This window comes from Thalassophryne amazonica, chromosome 2 (genome assembly GCF_902500255.1).
Source record: "Thalassophryne amazonica chromosome 2, fThaAma1.1, whole genome shotgun sequence".
Lineage (NCBI taxonomy): Eukaryota > Metazoa > Chordata > Actinopteri > Batrachoidiformes > Batrachoididae > Thalassophryne > Thalassophryne amazonica.
Window position 1 is genome coordinate 84,945,578 of NC_047104.1, and position 24,418 is coordinate 84,969,995.

General features: G+C 39.3%; 1 protein-coding gene across 1 annotated transcript in view; it reads left to right on the top strand.

Moving 5' to 3' along the window:
• LOC117503844 (CUB and sushi domain-containing protein 1-like) overlaps positions 1-24,418 on the top strand; it is a 2,069,078-nt gene that overhangs the window by 1,814,289 nt on the left and 230,371 nt on the right. Inside the window, exons 52-56 of the mRNA XM_034163109.1 lie at positions 4,447-4,635; positions 4,875-5,060; positions 14,437-14,634; positions 16,873-17,046; positions 24,142-24,315. Of these exons, the coding sequence (XP_034019000.1) occupies positions 4,447-4,635; positions 4,875-5,060; positions 14,437-14,634; positions 16,873-17,046; positions 24,142-24,315 (921 nt within the window). The remainder of the gene's footprint in view (positions 1-4,446; positions 4,636-4,874; positions 5,061-14,436; positions 14,635-16,872; positions 17,047-24,141; positions 24,316-24,418) is intronic.

Consider the following 24,418-nt stretch of genomic DNA (forward strand, 5'->3'; position numbering starts at 1 on the left):
TGGATGGATGGATGGATGGATGGATGGATGGATGGATGGATGGATGGATGGATGGATGGTTGGCGGCTCCCACAAATGGTTGATTATGTCAAGGCCAGTGAATTGCTTTGTTTTCATTGGTTGGCAGATGTCTACTTTGCATAGTTTTCCCCCAATAATTTTTATTTATGCATTCAAATTTTAATGTTTCTTCTTGACTGCTTGGAGTGTAATTATAGTCATGTACCAACAAACTAGCAGTTAGATTTGATGCTTAAAAACAGCTGGTCTGTTGCCTTAGTGTTCCTGAGACCAAACCATTGCCCTTTCTGAAAAATTAATAGAAGTTTGAGGTTTATAACATCCATATGCTGTAAGCATTCTAAGGCTATATTCCTGTCTTCAAAGTGGCATCATAAGATTTAAGATGAATAGTAACATTAGAACAGATGTTAAGCATTTTATGGCATATATATAAAGTGAACAAAAGAGTGACTTTGAGGGGGAAAAATTGCATGAGGTATTTTGTAAATGATACATTTATTTAAATAACAAACTATGCCAACTTTGTTGTCTTAATTAGAATGAGAACATACAAGTGAAGTGTCAACAGGGAGGTGAGATATGAGATTGAACACAATTTGCAATGAACAGATCATGAGAGATCATGCTCATCTTGGTGTGTTCTAATATTTAGAACATATGCTCAAACAATTATGCATTTTACTTACCTCTCCCTCCAGCAAGCACAATGACAATAGTGGCAAGCAAAAACTCTCTCAGGCATTTTTATTGTAGGAAGAAATGTCAGGCAGACCCGATTCAGTGGAGTGACCATTAACTTTGGCCATATTAAGTTTTTTGGAAAGTTTTGTGCATGCTCAAAACTTTGAGCATCACACTGAGAGCTTCCCCAGTGGTTGCGTGTTTGGGGACTGTTTTGTCCTGTACTTGTTCATAGTTTGCCAGTGGAACCTCCAGTAAATGCTATTTTTATCTGCGTGTTATCTGTTCATCTTCTGTTTGTGCTGAAAGTGCTGTGCACCCACATTTTGTGGTTGTCCACTCATTCCATCAGAGCCGCAAATCCAGTGGAGACCAATGTATTAGGCTATTTTTGCCACTGGACAAATTATTTCAGTCCTTTACTAATCAGTTTGCTCAAGCTGTCACAGTGTGACTACACCTTAAGGCACACTCATGCAAAAAATATTCTTCTGATGTTGAAAATCTGCTCACCTGTTCTGAGTTATATGTACACAGTTAGAAAGACAGACAGACACACTCAAACATGCACTTACAATATCCTGTTACACCATTGGTACATAACTTATTAAAAAATCCAAAGTTATTGAACAACAACAACAAAATGTTCTTCATACAGTGTATGAAGATTGCCAACATAAAATGTATGCTTGAGAGTTGTTGACACACTTTGATGAATTTATATCCTGACTGTAGAAGCCAGGAAGAAGAAGTTTTCTTTAGACAATTGGATGTGGTCAAGCATGAAGTCAGCCATGCAAGGGCACTCCCAGTAATCCTAAAATGATTTTCCAGCCTATCAAGTAGAATATGATGATCCACGGTATCAAATGCAGCATTGAGATCTAACAGCACCAGAACTGTAGTGGTGTCTGAATCAATTGTAAGCAGAAGATCATTCACCACTTTAGTGAGAGCCATCTCTGTGGAATGATATTTTCTAAAAGCAGACTGCAGTGGCTCAAAGAGATTATTCTCAGTAAGACAGTCCACGAGCTGCCATGACACCACCTTTTTCCAGAATTTTAGAGCAAAATGATAGATTTGATATCGGCCGATAGTTTTTCAATACACTAGGGTCAAGATTAGGTTTCTTAAGTAATGGTTTAATCACTCCAGATTTGAAACATTTAGGAACAGATCCAGAAGTTAAAGAAAGATTAATAATTTCGAGCGCAGTCGGCCCAAGAGTGGGCCACAGGTCCTTAAACAGTTTTTTTGGTATAGGATCAAGTAAACAGGTTGTGCTTTTTGTAGATGTTACGAATTTCATCAGCATGCCTAGTGAGATACTATCAAATTCTGTAAATCTAGTTAATACCTCAGTAATGGTGCCTACCTCAATAGCAGGGTGTAGTGGCTGGGTTAAGGCATGTTGGGATATGTTTAACCTAATGTCTTCTATTTTCTTCTCAAAGTAATCCAGGAAATCTTGTGCTGTAAAAGGAGAGCGAACTACAGGTGGTTGTCCATGAATAAGTGTTGCCACCGTGTCGAACAAGAACTTTGAGTTATGCTTGTTTTTGTTGATCAAATCAGAGTAATAGGTCCGCTTTGTATGCTTATAGTCTAAGATAGCATCATGCCACGCAACATGGAATACTTCTAATTTTGAACAATGCCATTTCCATTCGAGACCTCTTGCCTTATGCTTGAGGTCACGCAGGTAATTATTGAACCAAGGTAACTGTGATTTGGGGATCGCGGTTTTAACACAGGTATTTTCCAGATGTGAAGCTAAGACATCAGGCAGTCTCACTTTGAGTTCAGTCTCAGTTGAGGAGTTGATGCATCGCCGTAGTGATAGATAAGGTTGTTGTTCCACTAAACACGGCAGCGAAACTGTAAATTTAGTAAGTGAGTGATCAGAGACCACTGATGTAAGAGTCATGATGTCAATATTCGTGACAGCGATACCACGTGCGAGAAGCAGATCCAAGGTATTTCCACTAATGTGCATCGAGTCCCGAATGCATTGCCGAAATCCTAATGCATCCACAGTTTCCATAAATCATTTCCAGAGGGGATCAGAAGGCTTATTTATATGAATGTTAAAGTCACCAATGATCAGAATGTTATCTGCACTAGTTGACAAATTAGAGATGAACGCACCAAATTAATGTAAGTATTCAGAATATGGGCCAGGAGGCGTATATACAGTGACAAAGTAATTCTTCTGATTTTTATTCTTCTGACCTTGGAAATGCATAATATACTGAGCAGAGCGGAGAATCAGATGCTCAAGCGAGTTATATTTGTGACCACAAACAGCTAATAAGCTAAACCTAGATTTATAAATAAGAGCAACACCCCCACCTTTCTTCGCATCACGAGGGATGTGACTAATTGTATATGCTGGTGGGCAGGGCTCATTTAAGGGGAGGACAGCTGTAGGTTTAAGACAGGGTTCACATAACCCAATTATATCTAAGTGATGATCAATAATTAGATCATTAATCAACAATGATTTTGAGGACAGTGATCTTATGTTAATGAGACCCAGACTAAGGACCTCACAGGGGTTGACAGACTGTTAACAGGATTACATCAAAAACTACGCACAGAATTTGATGATTTTTTTTTTTCTTCTTTTTTAACCACATGTTTATATTAGGCCATGGAAGACTCCATTAAAATTTGAAGGTGATCTGGATCTGGATTCTGGATCAAGATTTCACTTTATATAGGCTTTGAAGGATTACGTCAAAACTAGTTCACGGATTCTCACAAAATTTGCACCACAGATAGATATTAGGACATGGAAGACTCCACTGAATTTTGGAGGTGATCTGAATCCAGAAGATTCTGGATCAATATTTCACTTTATAGTCATTAAAGATTACATCAAAACGACTTCACGGATTATCACCAAATTTGCACCCGAGATAGATATTAGGGCATGGAAGACTCCACTGAATTTTGGAGGTGATCAGAATCCAGAAGATTCTGGATCAGTATTTCACTTTATAGTCTTTAAAGATTACATCAAAACTACTTCATGGATTATCACCAAATTTGCATCAGAGATAGATATTAGGGCATGGAAGACTCCACTGAATTTTGGAGGTGATCTGGGTCCGGATTGGCGGACGTCAGAAATCACTGATTGCTTTGTTTTTTCTTTTGGTTTTGAATGAAGACAAGTGTTAAATCTAATCTACATTCCTGTATGCACAAGCAGGGTGCATAAATATTATCAGAATACCATGGCCTATAAACAGCAGATAAAGTCTGTGCTTGATTTAGGAACAAGGTTCATGCTGGTCGATAGTCCAGTCCCTTTCTGCTCCCTCATTAACCACAGTTTATTTTAATAGCAATATGCTCAGATGAGTACATGTACACTTGCTCTTTCAACGAAGTGGACGCTGGTATTGAAAATGACATTTACATCGGCTGGAAACTAGCAACACCATTTCCACTGCATTATGTGTTCCTCTGTGCTTGGTGTAAGATAGGCTTCTGTGGATGTGACTGGAGAAACTGGGCATCTCCCAAATTTTGTTTATTGTATGAGCATACACATGTATGAGGGTGGAGTGGAATGCAAAGAAATGTCCTTTGAGGTGTGAAATTTCAGCCCAGATTGCCAGAAGGCACACAACAGACTCAGTCCTAGATTTGCTAAATTTTATTGTTATATAATCCTTCCCTGCTACAAACCTGTTTTCCCTGTTTTTTTTTCTTTGTTTCTCTCTTCAGCTGCCTACTGCAGCATTAATGATCTGCCAGTCAATGGGGGCGTGATCAACAGAACTAGACTCCGTCCAGGTAGCAGACTTCAGTTCTTTTGTAATAATGGATACCATTTGGTTGGTTCAAGCAATGCCACATGCCACCTTCACCCCAATGGACTTTACTACTGGGATGTACCAGCACCCATTTGTCAAGGTATAAACATAAAAAACAATGTCTCCTTCTTTTTGGTCTAGTCATTCCTCATGAGCAGGGTTTCCATTCTTTTCTTGTTGATTTGTATGCATCTACCTGTATGACAACTGGGATGGGATAGGGGTAGTCTTTATTTCCCAGCTGCATAGCTGTGCTGATGTAAAAGGAAAAAATATGACATACATAAGTCAAAAGGTGTACATGTGTGAAGACAACACTTCTCTCTTTCTGATTGACAGCTGTCTCCTGTGGAATTCCTCAGTCACCGGGCAATGGCAGCTTCCATGCTTACCAGTATACTGTTGGTAGCCAGGTGACCTACCACTGTAACCATGGTTACTACCTCGACCCTGACATTTCGATGACTGCTACATGTTTGGAGGATGGCAGCTGGAGCAATGCACCATCACCTCCCAGATGTCTACGTAAGCATGTTTTTATTTTCACTATCAACAATGCACGATGCGCAAAACACAAACAAAGCAAAACAAAACCAAAAAAACTTCCTTGCACATTTTTTACTTGATTTCAGTGCTTTAGTCTCATACAATACCAGTACTGTACCGGTACTGACCTCGGAGCCAGCTGAGAAGCGTCTGGGATAGGGATTGTAAGTCCCTTCGGCTACTCCCTTGTTTGTACTCGGGGTCACCATAGCAAATCCAAGGTGGATCTGCATGTAGAATTGGAAAAGTTTTATGCCGGATGCCCTTCCTGACGCAACTTTGACATTTGTATTTTATTAGAGAATTTTCTCTTTTTTTTTTCAAAAATAAGCTGCTATCATTTTCTTTTCTATTAGCTCCACCCAGTTGCACGGGGTCACCACAGCGGCTCCAGTTTGCGATCTCCATTGGGATTTGGCACAAGATTCCACTGGACATTCTCACTCACTCACTCACTCGTCTTCAACCGCTTACTCCAATTAAGGTTCATGGGGCCACTGGACATTCTTTCTGAAACAATTCCAGCTGTACATGGAGAATTGTGTTCATCTCCAGGTGTTGTTGAGTGGTCTCCCTGTAAAGTTCTAAACAGGACTTACTCTGCTTAACTTCTGAGATCTGACGAGCTCAAGTGTGCACAGAGAATTTAATGCATTATGCCCCCTTCTCACATAGTACGAATGTGGCCGAATTGTGCAGGAAGCAGGAATCATATGCAATTCATGTAAAACCAGAGCTGCCTCCAACGCCTCATACATCTATCACTACAACTACAGTAGTGTTCAGAATAATAGTAGTGCTATGTGACTAAAAAGATTAATCCAGGTTTTGAGTATATTTCTTATTGTTACATGTGAAACAAGGTACCAGTAGATTCAGTAGATTCTCACAAATCCAACAAGACCAAGCATTCATGATATGCACATGCTTAAGGCTATGAAACTGGGCTATTAGTAAAAAAAAGTAGAAAAGGGGATGTTCACAATAGTAGTAGCATCTGCTGTTGACACTACAAACTCAAAACTATTATGTTCAAACTGCTTTTTTAGCAATCCTGTGAATCACTAAACTAGTATTTAGTTGTATAACCACAGTTTTTCATGATTTCTTCACATCTGCGAGGCATTAATATTGTTGGTTTGGAACCAAGATTTTGCTCGTTTACTAGTGTGCTTGGGGTCATTGTCTTGTTGAAACACCCATTTCAAGGGCATTTCCTCTTCAGCATAAGGCAACATGACCTCTTCAAGTATTTTGACATATCCAAACTGATCCATGATACCTGGTATGTGATATATAGGCCCAACACCACAGTAGGAGAAACATGCCCATATCATGATGCTTGCACCACCATACTTCACTGTCTTCACTGTGAACTGTGGCTTGAATTCAGAGTTTGGGGTCGTCTCACAAACTGTCTGCGGCCCTTGGACCCAAAAAGAACAATTTTACTCTCATCAGTCCACAAAATATTCCTTCATTTCTCTTTATGCCAGTTGATGTGTTCTTTGGCAAATTGTAACCTCTTCTGCACGTCTTTTATTTAACAGAGGGACTTTGCGGGGGATTCTTGCAAATATATTAGCTTCACACAGGCGTCTTCTAACTGTCACAGCACTTACAAGTAACTCCAGACTGTCTTTGATCATCCTGGAGCTGATCAGTGGGTGAGCCTTTGCCATTCTGGTTATTCTTCTATCCATTTTGATGGTCGTTTTCCATTTTCTTCCATGCGTCTCTGTTTTTTTTTTTTTTTTTGTCCATTTTAAAGCAAAGGACATCATTGTAGATGAACACCCTATAATTTTTTGCACCTGCATATAAGTTTTCCCCTCTCCAATCAACTTTTTAATCAAACTACGCTGTTCTTCTGAACAATGTCTTGAACGTCCCATTTTCCTCAGGCTTTCAAAGAAGAAAGCAAGTTCAACAGGTGCTGGCTTCATCCTTAAATAGGGGACACCTGATTCACACCTATTTGTTCCACAAAATTGACAAACTCACTGACTGAATGCCACACTACTATTATTGTGAACACCCCCTTTTCTACTTTTTTTACTAATAGCCCAATTTCATAGCATTAAGCATGTGCATATCATGAATGCTTGGTCTTGTTGAATTTGTGAGACTCCTACTGAATCTACTGGTACCTTGTTTCACATGTAACAATAAGAAATATACTCAAAACCTGGATTAATCTTTTTAGTCACATAGCACTACTATTATTCTGAACACTACTGTATTTGCGCACACCAGTATGATCTGTCTGTTCCTCTGTAGATGACCCATGGTCATACACATACAGTCATGAAATGACATGAATGAAGAAGGGCACTCTTATCATGTCCACATCTGCTGGCCCTGGGTGTCCACCCGGCCCACGTCGCGCATGTCCTGCCCGACATGCATGTCCTGTGGACGGTGCGCCGCAGGACAGACACGCGTCATGTGGAACAGTGCTCACGTGGGTAACGTGACATTCAGATCATCTGCTGCGTGTTATGATCTGATGGTCCATTTCACCTGGGGTAGCCTGTCAATGTGCACACTGTGCGCATGCTCGCTGCAGCCCATTGCAACAGTGATATATGTTTTTATGTATGTCCACATGAGGACACGAATCAGACACATGGGCGTCACAGTGGGCAGTTGTTAGTTCATGTCCGTCCAAACACGGTATGTGTTCCCCAGCCGAGACATCCAGGACTACAGATCTCCACAGCTGCTCCTGTGGGCGGACACACCCCGTCAGTTCAGCGCACACACCAACGTTTCAGTGTCTGTTTGCAAAGCCACACTCCTGGGGGCACTTAGACACATTTCACATTCATCTCGACAGTGATTGTCTGCTGACTGTTTTCATGATGATAGTACAAATGGCCACACATTTTCGAAGTGCCAAGTGAGCAATGTTAGATGTTCATGCGTGTCAGCTGGAGTTTGGCCAACACCTGCAGTGAGAAGGTTTGATGGGCTCTCACAGAGCACACTCTGTCTTTCAGCTGCTGGTGTGCGGAAATAGTTGTAGCAACAGGTGTACGAGGCGTTGGAGGCAGCTATGATTTTACACGTATTTCATTTGATTCCTGCTTTATGCGCATTTCAGGCGCAATTCAACCACATTCGTACTGTGTGTGAAGGGGTTCTAATGAATGTTGGTTCATGCACAAATTGCTGATTTGGCTTTAACACCAGTTCGGCTTTAACAATTGTTACGTAAAACCCACATGGAGGCTTACACTTTTAGACAAAACATAAAAATGCTTGTGATATTTTTCATCCAGATTTTAATGTTCAATGGGCAGATTTAATTATGAAATTGTCTCAGATCAAATAACGTAATTATTAAAGTGGTCATCTTGTGAAACTTTTTGTCTTTTACATTTTTTGTGTGTTTGATATTTAATGTCTTTTTACAGATATTCTTCTGATTTAAGCTGAATTTATGTCAAAGCTTGTTTAACACCTCTTTGACATATGTAACAGAAATAACCCCACCCCCTCAGATCCTCTAATTTTACCTCAGATTCCAGTGATGGGCACAGTTCCGCTAATACGCTAACAGCTAATTGTCGAAACTTTGAAAACCATCAGCGGACTAATTTTCCGATAAATTTTGGTCCAATAAATTTTAGGTCGCAAATATATTTTTGCAGACGTGGTGAACAAAGCTTAACAGTTACAAACATTTCTGAAGTCTAAAATCAGTTGAGTACCTACCTGTTAAATGTTTGGGAGTAGATGTGCAGTTATATCCCTTACAAAAAGAGAAGAGCTGGAGAGAAGAAACCGCTCTATCTGGTCACAGAAAAACAAAAAGCTAATTTCTTTTGACCCCATACTGATACGCTGGCAATATCACCCAAGTCATCCAGAGGCATACAGTTTTAACTTATGGTTAAAATTTTAACCAAACTAATGTCGGACAAGTTATTTAAATTAGCATCACGTCTGAAGTTTTATAAAGTGAAAATATCAGATATATGTTTTAGTTTTAAAGTAATGCACAAATTATGAAGGTTTTAGTGTGGACATGCTGTGTCCAGGTGCATTATGGGTAATCTCAGTACATTCACGACAGAAGAAATGCATTTGAGACGCTCTGATCAGGCTCCTCACAGACAACAGCATTAAACTCTTTGTATACTGTGCCTAAAACTCTTGGGAATATATTCTCTGGGTTTATAGATGTTGTTATTGTGTTTGTTTTATGTAAAAATGCCAGAAGAAGCCCAGGTTGTTTCTCCATTATTTTCATTTGGAATCATTGCAGTTGATTCCTGTTTGCTCTGCTTATCCTGCTTATGTCAAACACTGTCTGTCGTCTTTGTTCCAGAGTAATATATATAAGATGTCTGAAATTCAGTTTGCATTTATTAACCCTCTGGGATCCAAGGGCATTTTTTGGACAGTTCACAGAGGCTCTCCCTCTGGTCCATTTGCTTTCACTTATCGCTGTGCGTAATGGCGCAGGGCACACTGGATATAGTCATTGGAGCACCCAGGGGGCTATTCAAACGGGCCAACTATTAACATATCACTCCTGAAAATGATCTTTGGATTTTCACGTGAGGTAAATGTGCCCTACAATTGGATTTTGGAAAACCATGTGATGGTGAACCAATTCCGATTGGACACTCACATTGCGCACATCATCACACAGCTTCTATGAGGAGTACAAAGATGGCCGATGGCTGGCTCGAAGAGTCCACGGAGTTAACGTTTCAGCAAAAAAAGTTAGTTTCTATCTCATTAAAAAGTTATTTAGAATTTAGTAAAACTTGGTCTTAGCCATCGTATACAACGGCGTCGGCCACTGAGGGTTAAATTCCATGCATCTTAAACGAAGCAGACGCGGATTATCTGCAGTTTTGTTTTGGCAAGTTTTCACAGTCTCTGCTGCCATCTTCTGGCCAGTAGTGTTCATGGCAGTATGAGTATCTGGACGCCAGTAGATGGCAGTGTTCTATTTATTTTGACCCCAGTTATATCAGATGTTTGTCAAATAACAACTTGACTTTTTGGCTTTTTGCAAATGTCTTTATTTTTTTACAAATAAAAAAGGCATATTTTACAAAAGCACATTTATATGTAAACACCAACACACACATCTCACATTAACGTGTTGGTTTTTACATAGAATGAATGAGTCAGCCAGTCAGTGTTAGCTGAGGCTCATTTACCCATAATCCCTTTGGCATCTGTCTGTGTTTGTTACAAAACTTCAGAATTAGTGCATTATTTAAAAATAAAGATATGTCTTATATTTTAACTTTGTACAAATGACAGAATTGACATTAATGGATTTATTCTAGCCTGAATAATTTCCAGCAGTGGGCAGGGCACACAAAAACAGAATTGCTGATTCCATTGAAATATAGACCTGGAATGGACATCATGTGTTTAGCGGCGTGCCGTACGGCGGCCATTACTAAGGGTGGAGAAAGCGCCTTGAGCCAGTTATGGCACCTATTAAACAGAACCAAAATGAGAGGAAAAAAAAAGGCAGCCAGTGCTTCGCCATCAACTGCACTAAAATGACCTGTACAATAGCCTTAATGTAGAGTGATTATGTAAAACAAATGTCTATTTTAAAGTCGTTATGTCACAATTTAATATTGTTATACTGAGACTATAACTCAATGCCATAAGTTCTTTACATTAAGCTGTGTTCACATGCATACAAATACGGAAACAAAAATGTTTAAATATATATATATATATATATATATATATATATATATATATACATATATATATATATATATATTTGCAGTTGTTGTTTAATATGACATGTACATGGTGGTCACAGGCAGCATTTTGTATTTTAACAGTGTGGCTAGAGGGGATGGGGGTGGTAGTTTTTACCCTGACTGAGGTTCAAAAGTCATAAATTCTGATTGGCTTTGCATCTACTTGTATTAAAATGTTAGTAAAAATCATATAGTATATGTTGTTGTCATTAAAAAATTATCAATAATATTACAGTGGAAAACACAGCAAGGTAAATGACCACAATGGCAAGGCATACTTCAGATTTATATTTTAATACATAAGGATTTTTTTTCCAGGCATGTATGGGTTTATTCGAGCTTTTAATCATGAATGAATGCTTGAATACAACTTACAAGGCTTCCTTTATAAAAATCCATTGAGAATTATGATGACAGGAAAAAAACATCACAGTAAATAAAAAGAATGGCATATATTTCCCCAAATTTCCATACTTTACATAAAACATTTTTTTTTCTACCCAGGCATGTATGGGTTCATGAGAAAGACCAATTAAAGGGCTTTAAAACAAGCCTACTTTTATTAAAATATGTTAACAAATTGCGATAATAGAGCGAGAAATGCAGCACGTTTGTCATGATTTCCCCAAATTTCTGCATTTTACATGAAAGTTTTTTTTTTTTGGCCCCCCCACATGCATAGGTTCATTGGAAAGAGCTTTCAAAGGGCTTTAAAACAAGCCTACATTTATTAAAATCCGTTAAGAAATAGCGATGCTCGTGTGAAAAAGTGGTCAGTTTATTATTTATGATCTGCACATCTCCACCCTTAGCAATGGCGCCGCCCTGTCTTGAGCGATGCACATCCACTCCAGGTCTGTATTTCCATGGCTGACTTATTGTTTGGGTCTGTGATCACCTTTGATGCTACCAGAAGCGATCGTGGTGTTAAAACCCAAAATCAGCTTGTTAGTAATTGCAAGTGTATTGGAAGCAATACTGAAAGTTATCGGAAGCTGAAGGATTCAGTTACTCATTGCTGTGTTGAGCATGCAGTGGGTTTTTTGCTCCTGATAAGACTACCCTGTTGACCATCATGGATTACTATTACTTTCCAGACTTTTAATTACACCATGGATAAGTTACATCTATAAAAAAAATGTACTGTAAAGAGAGAGACACAAAAGACATATATTTTGCACTGGAGTATGAGTCATGTTTGTTTTGTTTTTAATCATATATTTTGTGAGAATTCAAGAAAAAAAAAATTGTAACAATCTGGAAAGACTATTCCGACATATACTAGCCAAAAGAACACGTTAAATATCTTTAATGTTGTATTTTATGGTACAATGGACTGAAAATATACCAAATATTTTGACATATAAGTAGCTTCGAATTATAAGGCACAGGACCTCCTGAACTAATAAAAAACAAAACAAAAACAAATAAACAGTATGGTAACTTCCCAAGCTTATTGTTTCATAGAGAATTTCTCATAAACAAATCAAATGCCAAAGGTGAGTAGAGGGCTTGAAGGCGTGATTGCAAGTTGTGTTTTAACATGATTGGGGTTGTAAAATATGTAAAAGGTGACCTTATACGTTATTTAGTTTTAAACACAATTTTCCACAGTTGGCATCATTCTGGTAACCCATTAAAATGAAGGACCTTTGACAGTAGATACTGTACTTCACATTGCAAATAAGATGCTGGTACAGTATGTTATTCCTCAGTCACAAATATGAGTTGTTGTGTGCTGTTAAATTGTGCGTCATGAATGAATCAGTCAGACATGCCACAAAGAAGGTATCAAGCAACATCAAAACAGACCAGTGGTTCTCAACCTGGTCCGTTGGGCCCCTTTACACATAGTGCGAATACGTAAAACTCTACTTCAACTCAGGGCGGTAGAGCTCGTATGAGTGAACCACAAAACATCGTGCCAATGGGCAGGTGTGCACGATGCCGGTACAACAGTTCATGCACGCGGGGACACAGTGCCAGCAGCTGCATGATGTGTATCCACATGTTGCAGCTGCTGTGAAGAAAAAATAAATAAAAAATTTTAAAAATACATGTTGCGGAAGTTCCGTGCACATGGGCACAGCATCTTTTCACAGCAGCTGTGCGATGTATAACCACACTGAAAAAAAAATAAATAAATACATGCCACCCATGGGAATTGAACCCGCACCTTCCAAAAGTTCTGATTTCCTGTCAGAAACTTTACCACTGAGCTACTGTCACTGTCCTGTGAAAGCTGCGGGGAACTGCCTGATATCAGACAAGGACATGTATGTATTTAAAACACACACACACACAAACACACACACACACACACTATATATATATAATAACACTGCATTTATCAAGTGGTCAATACAAATATGACCTGTCTGTTCCTCTGTAGATGACCCATGGTCACTGACGTACCGTCATGAAATGACATGAATGAGAAGCATGCTCTGATCATGCCACATCTGCTGGTGGCATCTACCCGGCCGCGCGTGTCCTGCCCGGCACACATGTCTTGTGGACGGCACGCCGCAGGACCACGTCATGTGGAACAGAGCTCACATGGGTGACGTGACAGTCAGATCGCCCACTGTGTGTTATGATCTGATGGTCCGTTTCAACCTGGGGTAGCCTGTCCGTGGGCTGCAGGGTGCGCACGCTCACTCACTGCATTCCGTCACCACAGCAACATATATTTTTTATTTATGTCCACGTGATGACAGCAAGCAGACACACGCTCATCACAGTGGGCAGTTGTTAGTCCATGTCTATCTAAACACAGTACGTGTTTTCCAGCTGGGATGTCCAGATCGACAGATCTCCACAGCTACTTCTGATGGCGGCCACACCTCCTGTCAGTTTAGCGCACACACCAAAGCCACACTCGTGGAGTATTTAGACAAGTTTTACTGCCAGCACGAAAATAATTGTCTGCTGACTGTTTTCGTTTTAATAGTGTGAATGGCCACATATTTTCTAAGTGCCATGCAAGCGGTGTTAGTTGTTCACATGTGTCACCTGGAATTTGGCTGACACCTACCAGGAGAGGGTTCGATGAGCTCTCACAGCGCACACGGTGATTTTCAGCCACTGGTGTGCGCAAATAGTTGTAGCAACAGGTGTATGAGGCAGCTATGATTTTACATATTTTGCACATGATTCCTGCTTCATGCGCACTTTATGTGCAAATCAAACAAATTTGCACTATGTGTGAAGGTGCCCTTAAGGACCACCTAGTTAACACAATTTCCACCTGTCCCTGCTCTGCCACAAACTATTGAGCTCATATAAGGTGTGCAGACCTGAAAATGTGCAAACACCTTAGCGAGTGAAAATGTTTAGGTTAAGTAGTACTTGAGCACCAAGGTTGAAAACCACTGGGACAGAGAATTATGAGGTGAGTACCCCCACACCAACCACCACAAAACAGACATCACTTTACTATTGACAGTAAATGATCAGAATACAGCTTTTCTGCAGTGTAGATACAAAATATTGAACAATAAGTACTATAAGTAATAAGTTCAATAAGTAAGTACTTACCATTTAGAAACACAACAATAGTATTGGAATGTAAAATTATTTTATTGAACTTTGTTTTTCAGCTCTCCACTGCCCCAGCATTGAGGGCATTTTGTCAGACCACATGACCTACCGCCTGCTCTTTGGCAGGCTGGAAGAGTTTGGCTCCATGCTGATGCTAGAATGTTCAGCAGGGTACTATTTGGGGGTGGGACACCGTAGACTTTGCTGCCTTGCTAATGGTACCTGGGAGGGAGCAGATGATCCAGCTACATGCAAGAGTAAGTACTGACACACACTGTAACATCATACATTAAATTCTCTAATGTACCTTTACAAAAACTATACATTAAAACCACTTTTAATCCACCATCACACTGAATTGTCAAGGGTATCTTCTGCCAAATAAATTCTGCTCAACAATGCCGAACAACATAAAAAAAACTCAGTTCTATACTCAACAAAAATATAAATGCAACACTTTTGGTTTTGCTCCCATTTTGTATGAGATTAACTCAACGATCTAAAACTTTTTCCACATACACAATATCACCATTTCCCTCAAATACTGTGCACAAACCAGTCTAAATCTGTGATAGTGAGCACTTCTCCTTTGTTGAGATAATCCATCCCACCTCACAGGTGTGCCATACCAAGATGCTGATTAGACACCATGATTAGTGCACAGGTGTGCTTTAGACTGCCCACAATAAAAGGCCACTCTGAAAGGTGCAGTTTTGTTTTATTGGGGGGGGGATACCAGTCAGTATCTGGTGTGACCACCATTTGCCTCATGCAGTGCAACACATCTCCTTCGCATCATCCGTGAAGAGAACACCTCTCCAACGTGCCAAACGGCAGCGAATGTGAGCATTTGCCCACTCAAATCGGTTACGACGACGAACTGGAGTCAGGTCGAGACCCCGATGAGGACGACGAGCATGCAGATGAGCTTCCCTGAGACAGTTTCTGACAGTTTGTGCAGAAATTCTTTGGTTATGCAAACCTATTGTTTCAGCAGCTGTCCGAGTGGCTGGTCTCAGATGATCGTGGATGTGAACATGCTGGATGTGGAGGTCCTGGGCTGGTGTAGTTACACGTGGTCTGCGGTTGTGAGGCTGGTTGGATGTACTGCCAAATTCTCTGAAACGCCTTTGGAGACGGCTTATGGTAGAGAAATGAACATTCAATACACGAGCAACAGTTCTGGTTGACATTCCTGCTGTCAGCATGCCAATTGCACGCTCCTTCAAATCTTGTGACATCTGTGGCATTGTGCTGTGTGATAAAACTGCACCTTTCAGAGTGGCCTTTTATTGTGGGCAGTCTAAGGCACACCTGTGCACTAATCATGGTGTCTAATCAGCATCTTGATATGGCACACCTGTGAGGTGGGATGGATTATCTCAGCAAAGGAGAAGTGCTCAATATCACAGATTTAGACTGGTTTGTGAACAATATTTGAGAGAAATGGTGATATTGTACATGTGGAAAAAGTTTTAGATCTTTGAGTTCATCTCATACAAAATGGGAGCAAAACCAAAAGTGTTGCGTTTATATTTTTGTTGAGTATATGTTATTATCGTTACCCTATGGGACTATAGATGATATGACTTAATATCATTTTTTTGTAGGTGTTTTATTCATAGTTTTTACATATTTCAGTCAAATAGACACCTAATCTTATCTACAAAGCCTTTCAAAATAGCTGCTTCAGGTGATAACATATGTAGTTTTGAGGTTGGGTTCCACATTAGTTTTGTGAGAATTAAGAATTTGGTAGGGGGGGGGGGGTTGTGTGTGTGTGTGTGTGTGTGTGTGTGTGTGTGTGTGTGTGTGTGTGTGTGTGTGTGTGTGTGTGTGTGTGTGTGCGCGCGCGCGCGTGTGCGCGTGCAAACACGTGCGTTTGTCTAAAATGTAAGATTGTAACTTGCAGCTCATTTTCATTGTGAACATTTTTTATGGACAACTAACATGAAAAAATAAGTAAATGAACAATCTCACATGTACAGTGCCTTCAGTGTCTTCGCTTGATAATGCTATTTCAAAGAAACTGAGCTTGGATTATTTATTTTGGTATCTTTAAAAGTAATATTGTTAGAGGTTGATAAAAAAAAGACATTGCACACAAAAAAGCAACAGGTGGAATATAATAATACATATTTCTAATGAAAGCTTTGTACTGCTGTATGTATGTATATTTTGTGTTGTATAGAAATTTTGAAATTGTTAATATATTACATGAACATACCTTATAATCATGATATGTTAAAATACAGTAGCAGGGTGGTTTTATTATATTTTAATCTGCCTTATCCTATGCAGTTCCATAATGAAGTATTTAACATTTATTACCTTTATGTATGTTTAGTGGCATGATTATTAATATATATATATATATATATATATATATATATATATATATATATATATATATATATATATATATATATATATATATATATATATATATATATATATATATATATATATAATTCATTTCTTTTTTGCCCCAATAGTCATCTCTTGTGGTGAGCTTCCTTCTCCAGCCTTTGGTATCAAACTGGGGACACTCAGCACTTTTGGAGCAACTGCAATCTTTATGTGTAACCATGGATACACCCTGGTGGGGTCACATGTCAGAGAATGTGGCGCTAATGGGTTGTGGAGTGGTGCAGAGACCAGGTGTCTAGGTAAGACTTGTTATCTTTAATAAGACATTTTACAGTAAGTCCTAGGTTACTTTGGAATAAAAATAAACAACACGATCAATAACAACAGCAAGTGCAAGAAGTGCAATTGTATAAATGGCTGACAGCTGTCGGAGGAGTACATTTTACTGAGTTAAATAAATATAGTAGGCTGCTATTGTGTTGAATCAAAACAATGGAGTTACATTTTTGTATTACAACATATGCCAGCTCTATGTTAGTGACTGTCAGGTGTTGATGAGCTACCTCTCAACAAAGATGCTCTGGGTACAATTCCAGCTGAGTCTAAATAAAGCTACAGTTAACTCTGTCATCATATTACACTGCAATGATCTGTCCAATACCAGCATGATCCAAATCAAGTCAAAATCATGTATGCTCTGAATCACTAATTGACACCTTAGTCAAAAAACCTCAGCAGGCATTTAGACTGATGAGCACCTCATTAAGTCGAGGACAGTAATTAATCAGTGAAATTGCCTGCTGAGGAGATAGTTGCAGTGTCCCTCTGTGACACATTGCGGTTGTCCCCTGCTACAAATATAAACAGACATATGTGATTAAAAGTCTTGTTTCTACTTGTGAGACCAATATTGTGTGACATCAGTTCATCCACCTTCAAAATTTTAAGAGGACTACACTGTGGGTAGGACTTGTGCACTTACATCAAGGACTTTCATGAACTCCAGATTTTTCATGGAAATGTGAAAATGTATCAAGTTCTTGCAGTTTCATTTCATTAACATGCTAACCGTTACTGCAGGTGTCTTGGAAAGATACATTTAAATTGGTCTAGTAAGTGAGATAAACTGTGCACATGCTTCACTAACTGGAATGATATATGGCTGAAACATTTTATTACCTACTACATTAAGGACTTAGACCTTCAGTGACTGACCAGGAATAGCTGCTGCTGATTTCACATTTGGCCTTGGAGGAGGTATATTTGATGCAATGAATAAATAAATCAGGGCATGTTCACCTTCACATTATGATGTCAAGAGTCTGATGCAAACCAAGGTAAACTATGTATACAGATGATGTAATAAAAAGGCTTTTGCTTTGAAGTCAATAATGAAATTAAACTGTTTAAAAAAGCCAAAATCAGCTTCCATTTTAATGTCACTGCAAAGTTCTCGCTGGGAACATTATGTTTTCATTTTTATTCCTTTTTTTTAAACCAAAGTATTTTGGAGGAAAAGGTCAATATAACAGTACTTACAAATGAACATACATTCACCCATCCATCTGAACATTTTACCCTTCGAGCCAAACTAATCAAACTTGGCACATGAATAGTCCCTGTGGGAAGAGTGAGCACTATAGCAACATTGACCTCATCTGTATATTCATGAGATCACAGGGTCAGTAAATACACAATTTTGACTGAGAGATGTTATTACTTGGGCTAGTAGAGAAGCTTGAATCTTCGACTGGACTGGGTTGCTTGACGCGAGGACGTTTCGTTTCAAATCGCACAAGCTTCCTCAGCTAAAATTCTTGCTCTGGTGGTCTGACTTCTGTCTTGACTCTTGTAGAGAAGAATAATCAAGACGTCACAAAAGCTGGAGTTATAAACCTAACCAGACCCCTCCTACCGAGAGGCAGACTGCTATAGGCTGGTGACTAAACAATAGCTCTAATTAGCACCTATTATGCTCTAGTTAGTACCCTCCTAATGACAGGGCAGCTGTCCCTCTCCTGATGGCTCCCTTGACGACTCTGCTGATGACGTGAATGACTCATTACCATGAACAAAAGACTGAAACTGCTTTGACCTGAGTACCCCATTGTAAACAGGGGGTAAAGCGTGTCTCAGACCCCCTCCCCGGTTAAGGCTGGGTTTCAAACGTTTCACAAAGAATGCCTCCTTGACCCCTCTCTCAAACCATTTCTTCTCTCTGGCTAATATTTTAACTTCCTTGTCCTCAAACATGTGGTTAGTGTCTTTAAGGTGGAGATGAACTGCAGACTGAGGTCCACTGGCGCCCTCTCTGTGGTGCTGGTATAGCCTTTTGTGTAAAGGTTGCTTAGTCTCACCTATGTAGTGTTCGTTACAGTTTTCCTGACATCTGATAGAATACACTACATTGCTCTGTTTGTAACTAGGGATCCTGTCCTTAGGGTGAACTAATTTCTGTCTCAAGGTGTTAACCGGTTTAAAGTAAACTGGGATTTTGTGCTGTCTGAAGATCCTCTGTAGTTTTTCCCCTACTCCTGCTAAATAAGGGAGAGACACTCCTCTTCTTCTTGTCTCTGTCTCCTGTCTATCTGGTCTCTTTGTTCTCTGGGACTTCTGCACTTTGTCCAGGGACCATCGTGGGTACCCACATACTGTGAGGGCTTTCCGGACAAGTTGTTGTTCTTTAGCCCTTCCCTCTGCAGTTGTGGTACTTGGGCTAGGTATACAAACCATTTTACAGTACAACTGGTTTATCAATCAATCAATTTTTTTATATAGCGCCAAATCACAACAAACAGTTGCCCCAAGGCGCTTTATATTGTAAGGCAAGGCCATACAATAATTATGTAAAACCCCAACGGTCAAAACGACCCCCTGTGAGCAAGCACTTGGCTACAGTGGGAAGGAAAAACTCCCTTTTAACAGGAATAAACCTCCAGCAGAACCAGGCTCAGGGAGGGGCAGTCCTCTGCTGGGACTGGTTGGGGCTGAGGGAGAGAACCAGGAAAAAGACATGCTGTGGAGGGGAGCAGAGATCGATCACTAATGATTAAATGCAGAGTGGTGCATACAGAGCAAAAAGAGAAAGAAACAGTGCATCATGGGAACCCCCCAGCAGTCTACGTCTATAGCAGCATAACTAAGGGATGGTTCAGGGTCACCTGATCCAGCCCTAACTATAAGCTTTAGCAAAAAGGAAAGTTTTAAGCCTAATCTTAAAAGTAGAGAGGGTGCCTGTCTCCCTGATCTGAATTGGGAGCTGGTTCCACAGGAGAGGAGCCTGAAAGCTGAAGGCTCTGCCTCCCATTCTACTCTTACAAACCCTAGGAACTACAAGTAAGCCTGCAGTCTGAGAGCGAAGCGCTCTATTGGGGTGATATGGTACTACGAGGTCCCTAAGATAAGATGGGACCTGATTATTCAAAACCTTATAAGTAAGAAGAAGAATTTTAAATTCTATTCTAGAATTAACAGGAAGCCAATGAAGAGAGGCCAATATGGGTGAGATATGCTCTCTCCTTCTAGTCCCCGTCAGTACTCTAGCTGCAGCATTTTGAATTAACTGAAGGCTTTTTAGGGAACTTTTAGGACAACCTGATAATAATGAATTACAATAGTCCAGCCTAGAGGAAATAAATGCATGAATTAGTTTTTCAGCATCACTCTGAGACAAGACCTTTCTGATTTTAGAGATATTGCGTAAATGCAAAAAAGCAGTCCTACATATTTGTTTAATATGCGCTTTGAATGACATATCCTGATCAAAAATGACTCCAAGATTTCACACAGTATTACTAGAGGTCAGGGTAATGCCATCCAGAGTAAGGATCTGGTTAGACACCATGTTTCTAAGATTTGTGGGGCCAAGTACAATAACTTCAGTTTTATCTGAGTTTAAAAGCAGGAAATTAGAGGTCATCCATGTCTTTATGTCTGTAAGACAATCCTGCAGTTTAGCTAATTGGTGTGTGTCCTCTGGCTTCATGGATAGATAAAGCTGGGTATCATCTGCGTAACAATGAAAATTTAAGCAATACCGTCTAATAATACTGCCTAAGGGAAGCATGTATAAAGTGAATAAAATTGGTCCTAGCACAGAACCTTGTGGAACTCCATAATTAACTTTAGTCTGTGAAGAAGATTCCCCATTTACATGAACAAATTGTAATCTATTAGACAAATATGATTCAAACCACCGCAGCGCAGTGCCTTTAATACCTATGGCATGCTCTAATCTCTGTAATAAAATTTTATGGTCAACAGTATCAAAAGCAGCACTGAGGTCTAACAGAACAAGCACAGAGATGAGTCCACTGTCCGAGGCCATAAGAAGATCATTTGTAACCTTCACTAATGCTGTTTCTGTACTATGATGAATTCTAAAACCTGACTGAAACTCTTCAAATAGACCATTCCTCTGCAGATGATCAGTTAGCTGTTTTACAACTACCCTTTCAAGAATTTTTGAGAGAAAAGGAAGGTTGGAGATTGGCCTATAATTAGCTAAGATAGCTGGGTCAAGTGATGGCTTTTTAAGTAATGGTTTAATTACTGCCACCTTAAAGGCCTGTGGTACATAGCCAACTAACAAAGATAGATTGATCATATTTAAGATCGAAGCATTAAATAATGGTAGGGCTTCCTTGAGCAGCCTGGTAGGAATGGGGTCTAATAAACATGTTGATGGTTTGGATGAAGTAACTAATGAAAATAACTCAGACAGAACAATCGGAGAGAAAGAGTCTAACCAAATACCGGCATCACATGGCTTCTTCTTGTCTGAATTATTGTGCCATGTGTACCTGATTTATTTTTTCATAGCTGAAAAATGACAATAACATTAAAACTGAAGTGAGCTTCTGTGAATGCTAAAATAAGTTGTACTTTAAATGAATTATTGAATTAAATTAAATTAAATTAATGAAATCAAACAGGAATAATGCTTTGCCCATTTCTTGCTGACATTAATTTATTTTCCAAATGTTTTATAATGCCTGAATTCTATATTAAGAGCTTTTTACTCTTAAACATATAGATGTTCCATAATCCTGTGATCTTTCTAATGTTATAAAATTTTATTTGTTTTCATGAAAAAATGCCTCTCTATAAACTAAGTAAGCCTTGTCTCCTGCTGTTGTATTAAAACAGTTTTCTGCTGACAACAATATTGAGTAATTTTTATCATCTCATTTCTATTTCTTTGGCTTGAGTGGCTTTACACAGTTTCACACTGGCATAGTAATGGATACAAAATGGTAGACATATATGCACTGTGTTAACACCGTTTCTGTTGTTGTGTTATTGCAGAAAATATGGTAAACCATCTGAGAAAAATATATTAAATTGTAGGCTTTGTGGCATCACTGATTGATTTTGTGACAGAAAAAAATCCAGGGAGGGATTGTGAAATTGAAAATAAAAAAAAACACTGAAGTATATGGCACTTCTAAGAAAAAAATCATTATAATGCATCAAATTTCACAGATGCCTAACGTAGCATTACAGCATGCACAGGACTTCAATCATAGAACTGTTCTGTCCATGAACAGTGATTTCATGATGCCCTCCTGATGGCTCTACCCCCACCATGTTACTTTCATTAGACTGTTTGAGACAGATGTCAATGAATTTGGTTTATTTTCTTAAGTTGCTAAATAATGGATCATTCACTGAAAGAAATGAAATGCTACTGTGCATCCGGAAAGTATTCACAGCCTTTCACTTTTTCCATATTTTGTTATGTTACAGGCTTATTCCAAAATAGAGTAAACTATTTTTAACTTAGAACTATTTTTATTATTTTCAAATTTATTAAAAATAAAAAGAAGGTACAAAATCATATATACTTAGGTATTCACACCTTTTGCTCTATACTTGATGTTGATACACCTTTGCAGTAATTACAGCCTCAGGTCTCGAATATGATGCCATAACCTTGGCGCACCAATCTCTGGGCAAAACTGCGATAGGTGATAGGTCTCATCAGATCAGAGAATTTTGTTTCTCATGGTCTGAGAGTCTTTTGGTTGCCTTTTGGCAAACTCCATGTGCCTTTTACAGAGGAGTGGCTTCTCTCTGGCCACTCTACCATACAGCGCTGATTGGTGGATTACTGCAGAGATGGTTGTCCTTCTGAAAGGTTCTCCTCTCTCCTCAGAGGATTGCTGGAGCTCTGACAGAGTGACCATCAGGTTCTTGGTCAACTCTCTGACTAAGGTCTTTCCCCCAATTGCTCAGTTTAGACGGGCAGCCAGCTCTAGGAAGAGTTCTGGTGGATCTGAACTTCTTCCATTTACTGATGATGGAGACCACTGTGCTCGTTGGGACCTTCAAAGCAGGAGAAATGTTTCTGTACCCTTCCCCAGATTTGTGCCTTGAGATAATCTTGTCTCTAAGGTCTACAAATAATTCCTTTGACTTCATGGTTGGTCTGTGCTCTGACATACACTGTCAACTGTGGGACCTTATATGTAGGTCCCACAGTTGTGTGTGCTTTTCCAAATGTGTGCCTTTCCAAATCATGTCCAATCAACTGAATTTACCCTAGGGTGACTTTAATTAAGATGTAGAAACATCTCAAGAATGATCAGTGGAAACAGGATGCGCCTCAGCTCAATTTTGTGCTTCATGGCAAAGGCTGTGAATTTTTGTGTACATGTGATTTCTTAGTTTTTTGTTTTTAATAAATTGGCAAAAATCTCAAAAAAATTTTACATTGTCATTATAGGGTATTGTGTGTAGAATATTTAAGGAAAAAATGTATTTAATTAATTTCAGAATAAGGCTGTAACATAACAAAATGTGGAAAAAAAATGGAGCGCAGTGAATATTTACTGGATGCATCATATAATTTGCTAATGTAGTTATGTCAACTGGTCCCACAAAATACTGTTGTTTAAATCAAAAATTTAATATGCAATTAGTCCTAACAATTTTGTACAATTTGCTTTGTTGTAAGTTTTGATAAGGTTTTGTAGGCCTTGTTGATATAACTAGATTAAGTAAATATGGCATTTAATTTCTGAGAGTGTTGAGTCATCACTGTTGACATCAAAATGAGGTTCTTGTGTTGACTGTTTGAGAAGCTGCATAAATCTCTAAAATTCATTTCTATATGCTTATGAGAACTGGACAAGTTTCCCTGAGCATGATCGAGTGTGCAGGTTTCTCTGTGCTGAGGATCCCAGACAATGTAGTTTTGGCCAAGGGAAAGCACACATATGACCTGGCTCGGGCAGACATATGGCCATGTACTACAGTTGAGGATTGGCTCATGGCCTGTCTGATTGGTTGTAAATCAGGGCCTAGAAGAGTTCCATAGGGTGGCAGCTGTGGGGATGAATGGCACCAGCACGAGTACCGAGAATTGACCGGATTAATTGTGTCTTTTTCAGCTGGTCACTGTGACTCACCAGATCCTATAGTCAATGGTCATATTAGTGGAGATGGCTCAAGTTACCGAGACACGGTGGTGTACCAGTGTATGTTAGGATATCGCCTGATTGGCACATCAGTCCGAATCTGCCAACAAGATCATCGGTGGTCTGGAACAACACCTGTCTGTGTCCGTAAGTAACAAGGAGAGAAACACTGTAGTTCATCTTAAAATGTTTTGGTCTTTCTTTAAAAGAATACTCATATATAATTGTTCAAGTACAAAGTATACCCAGA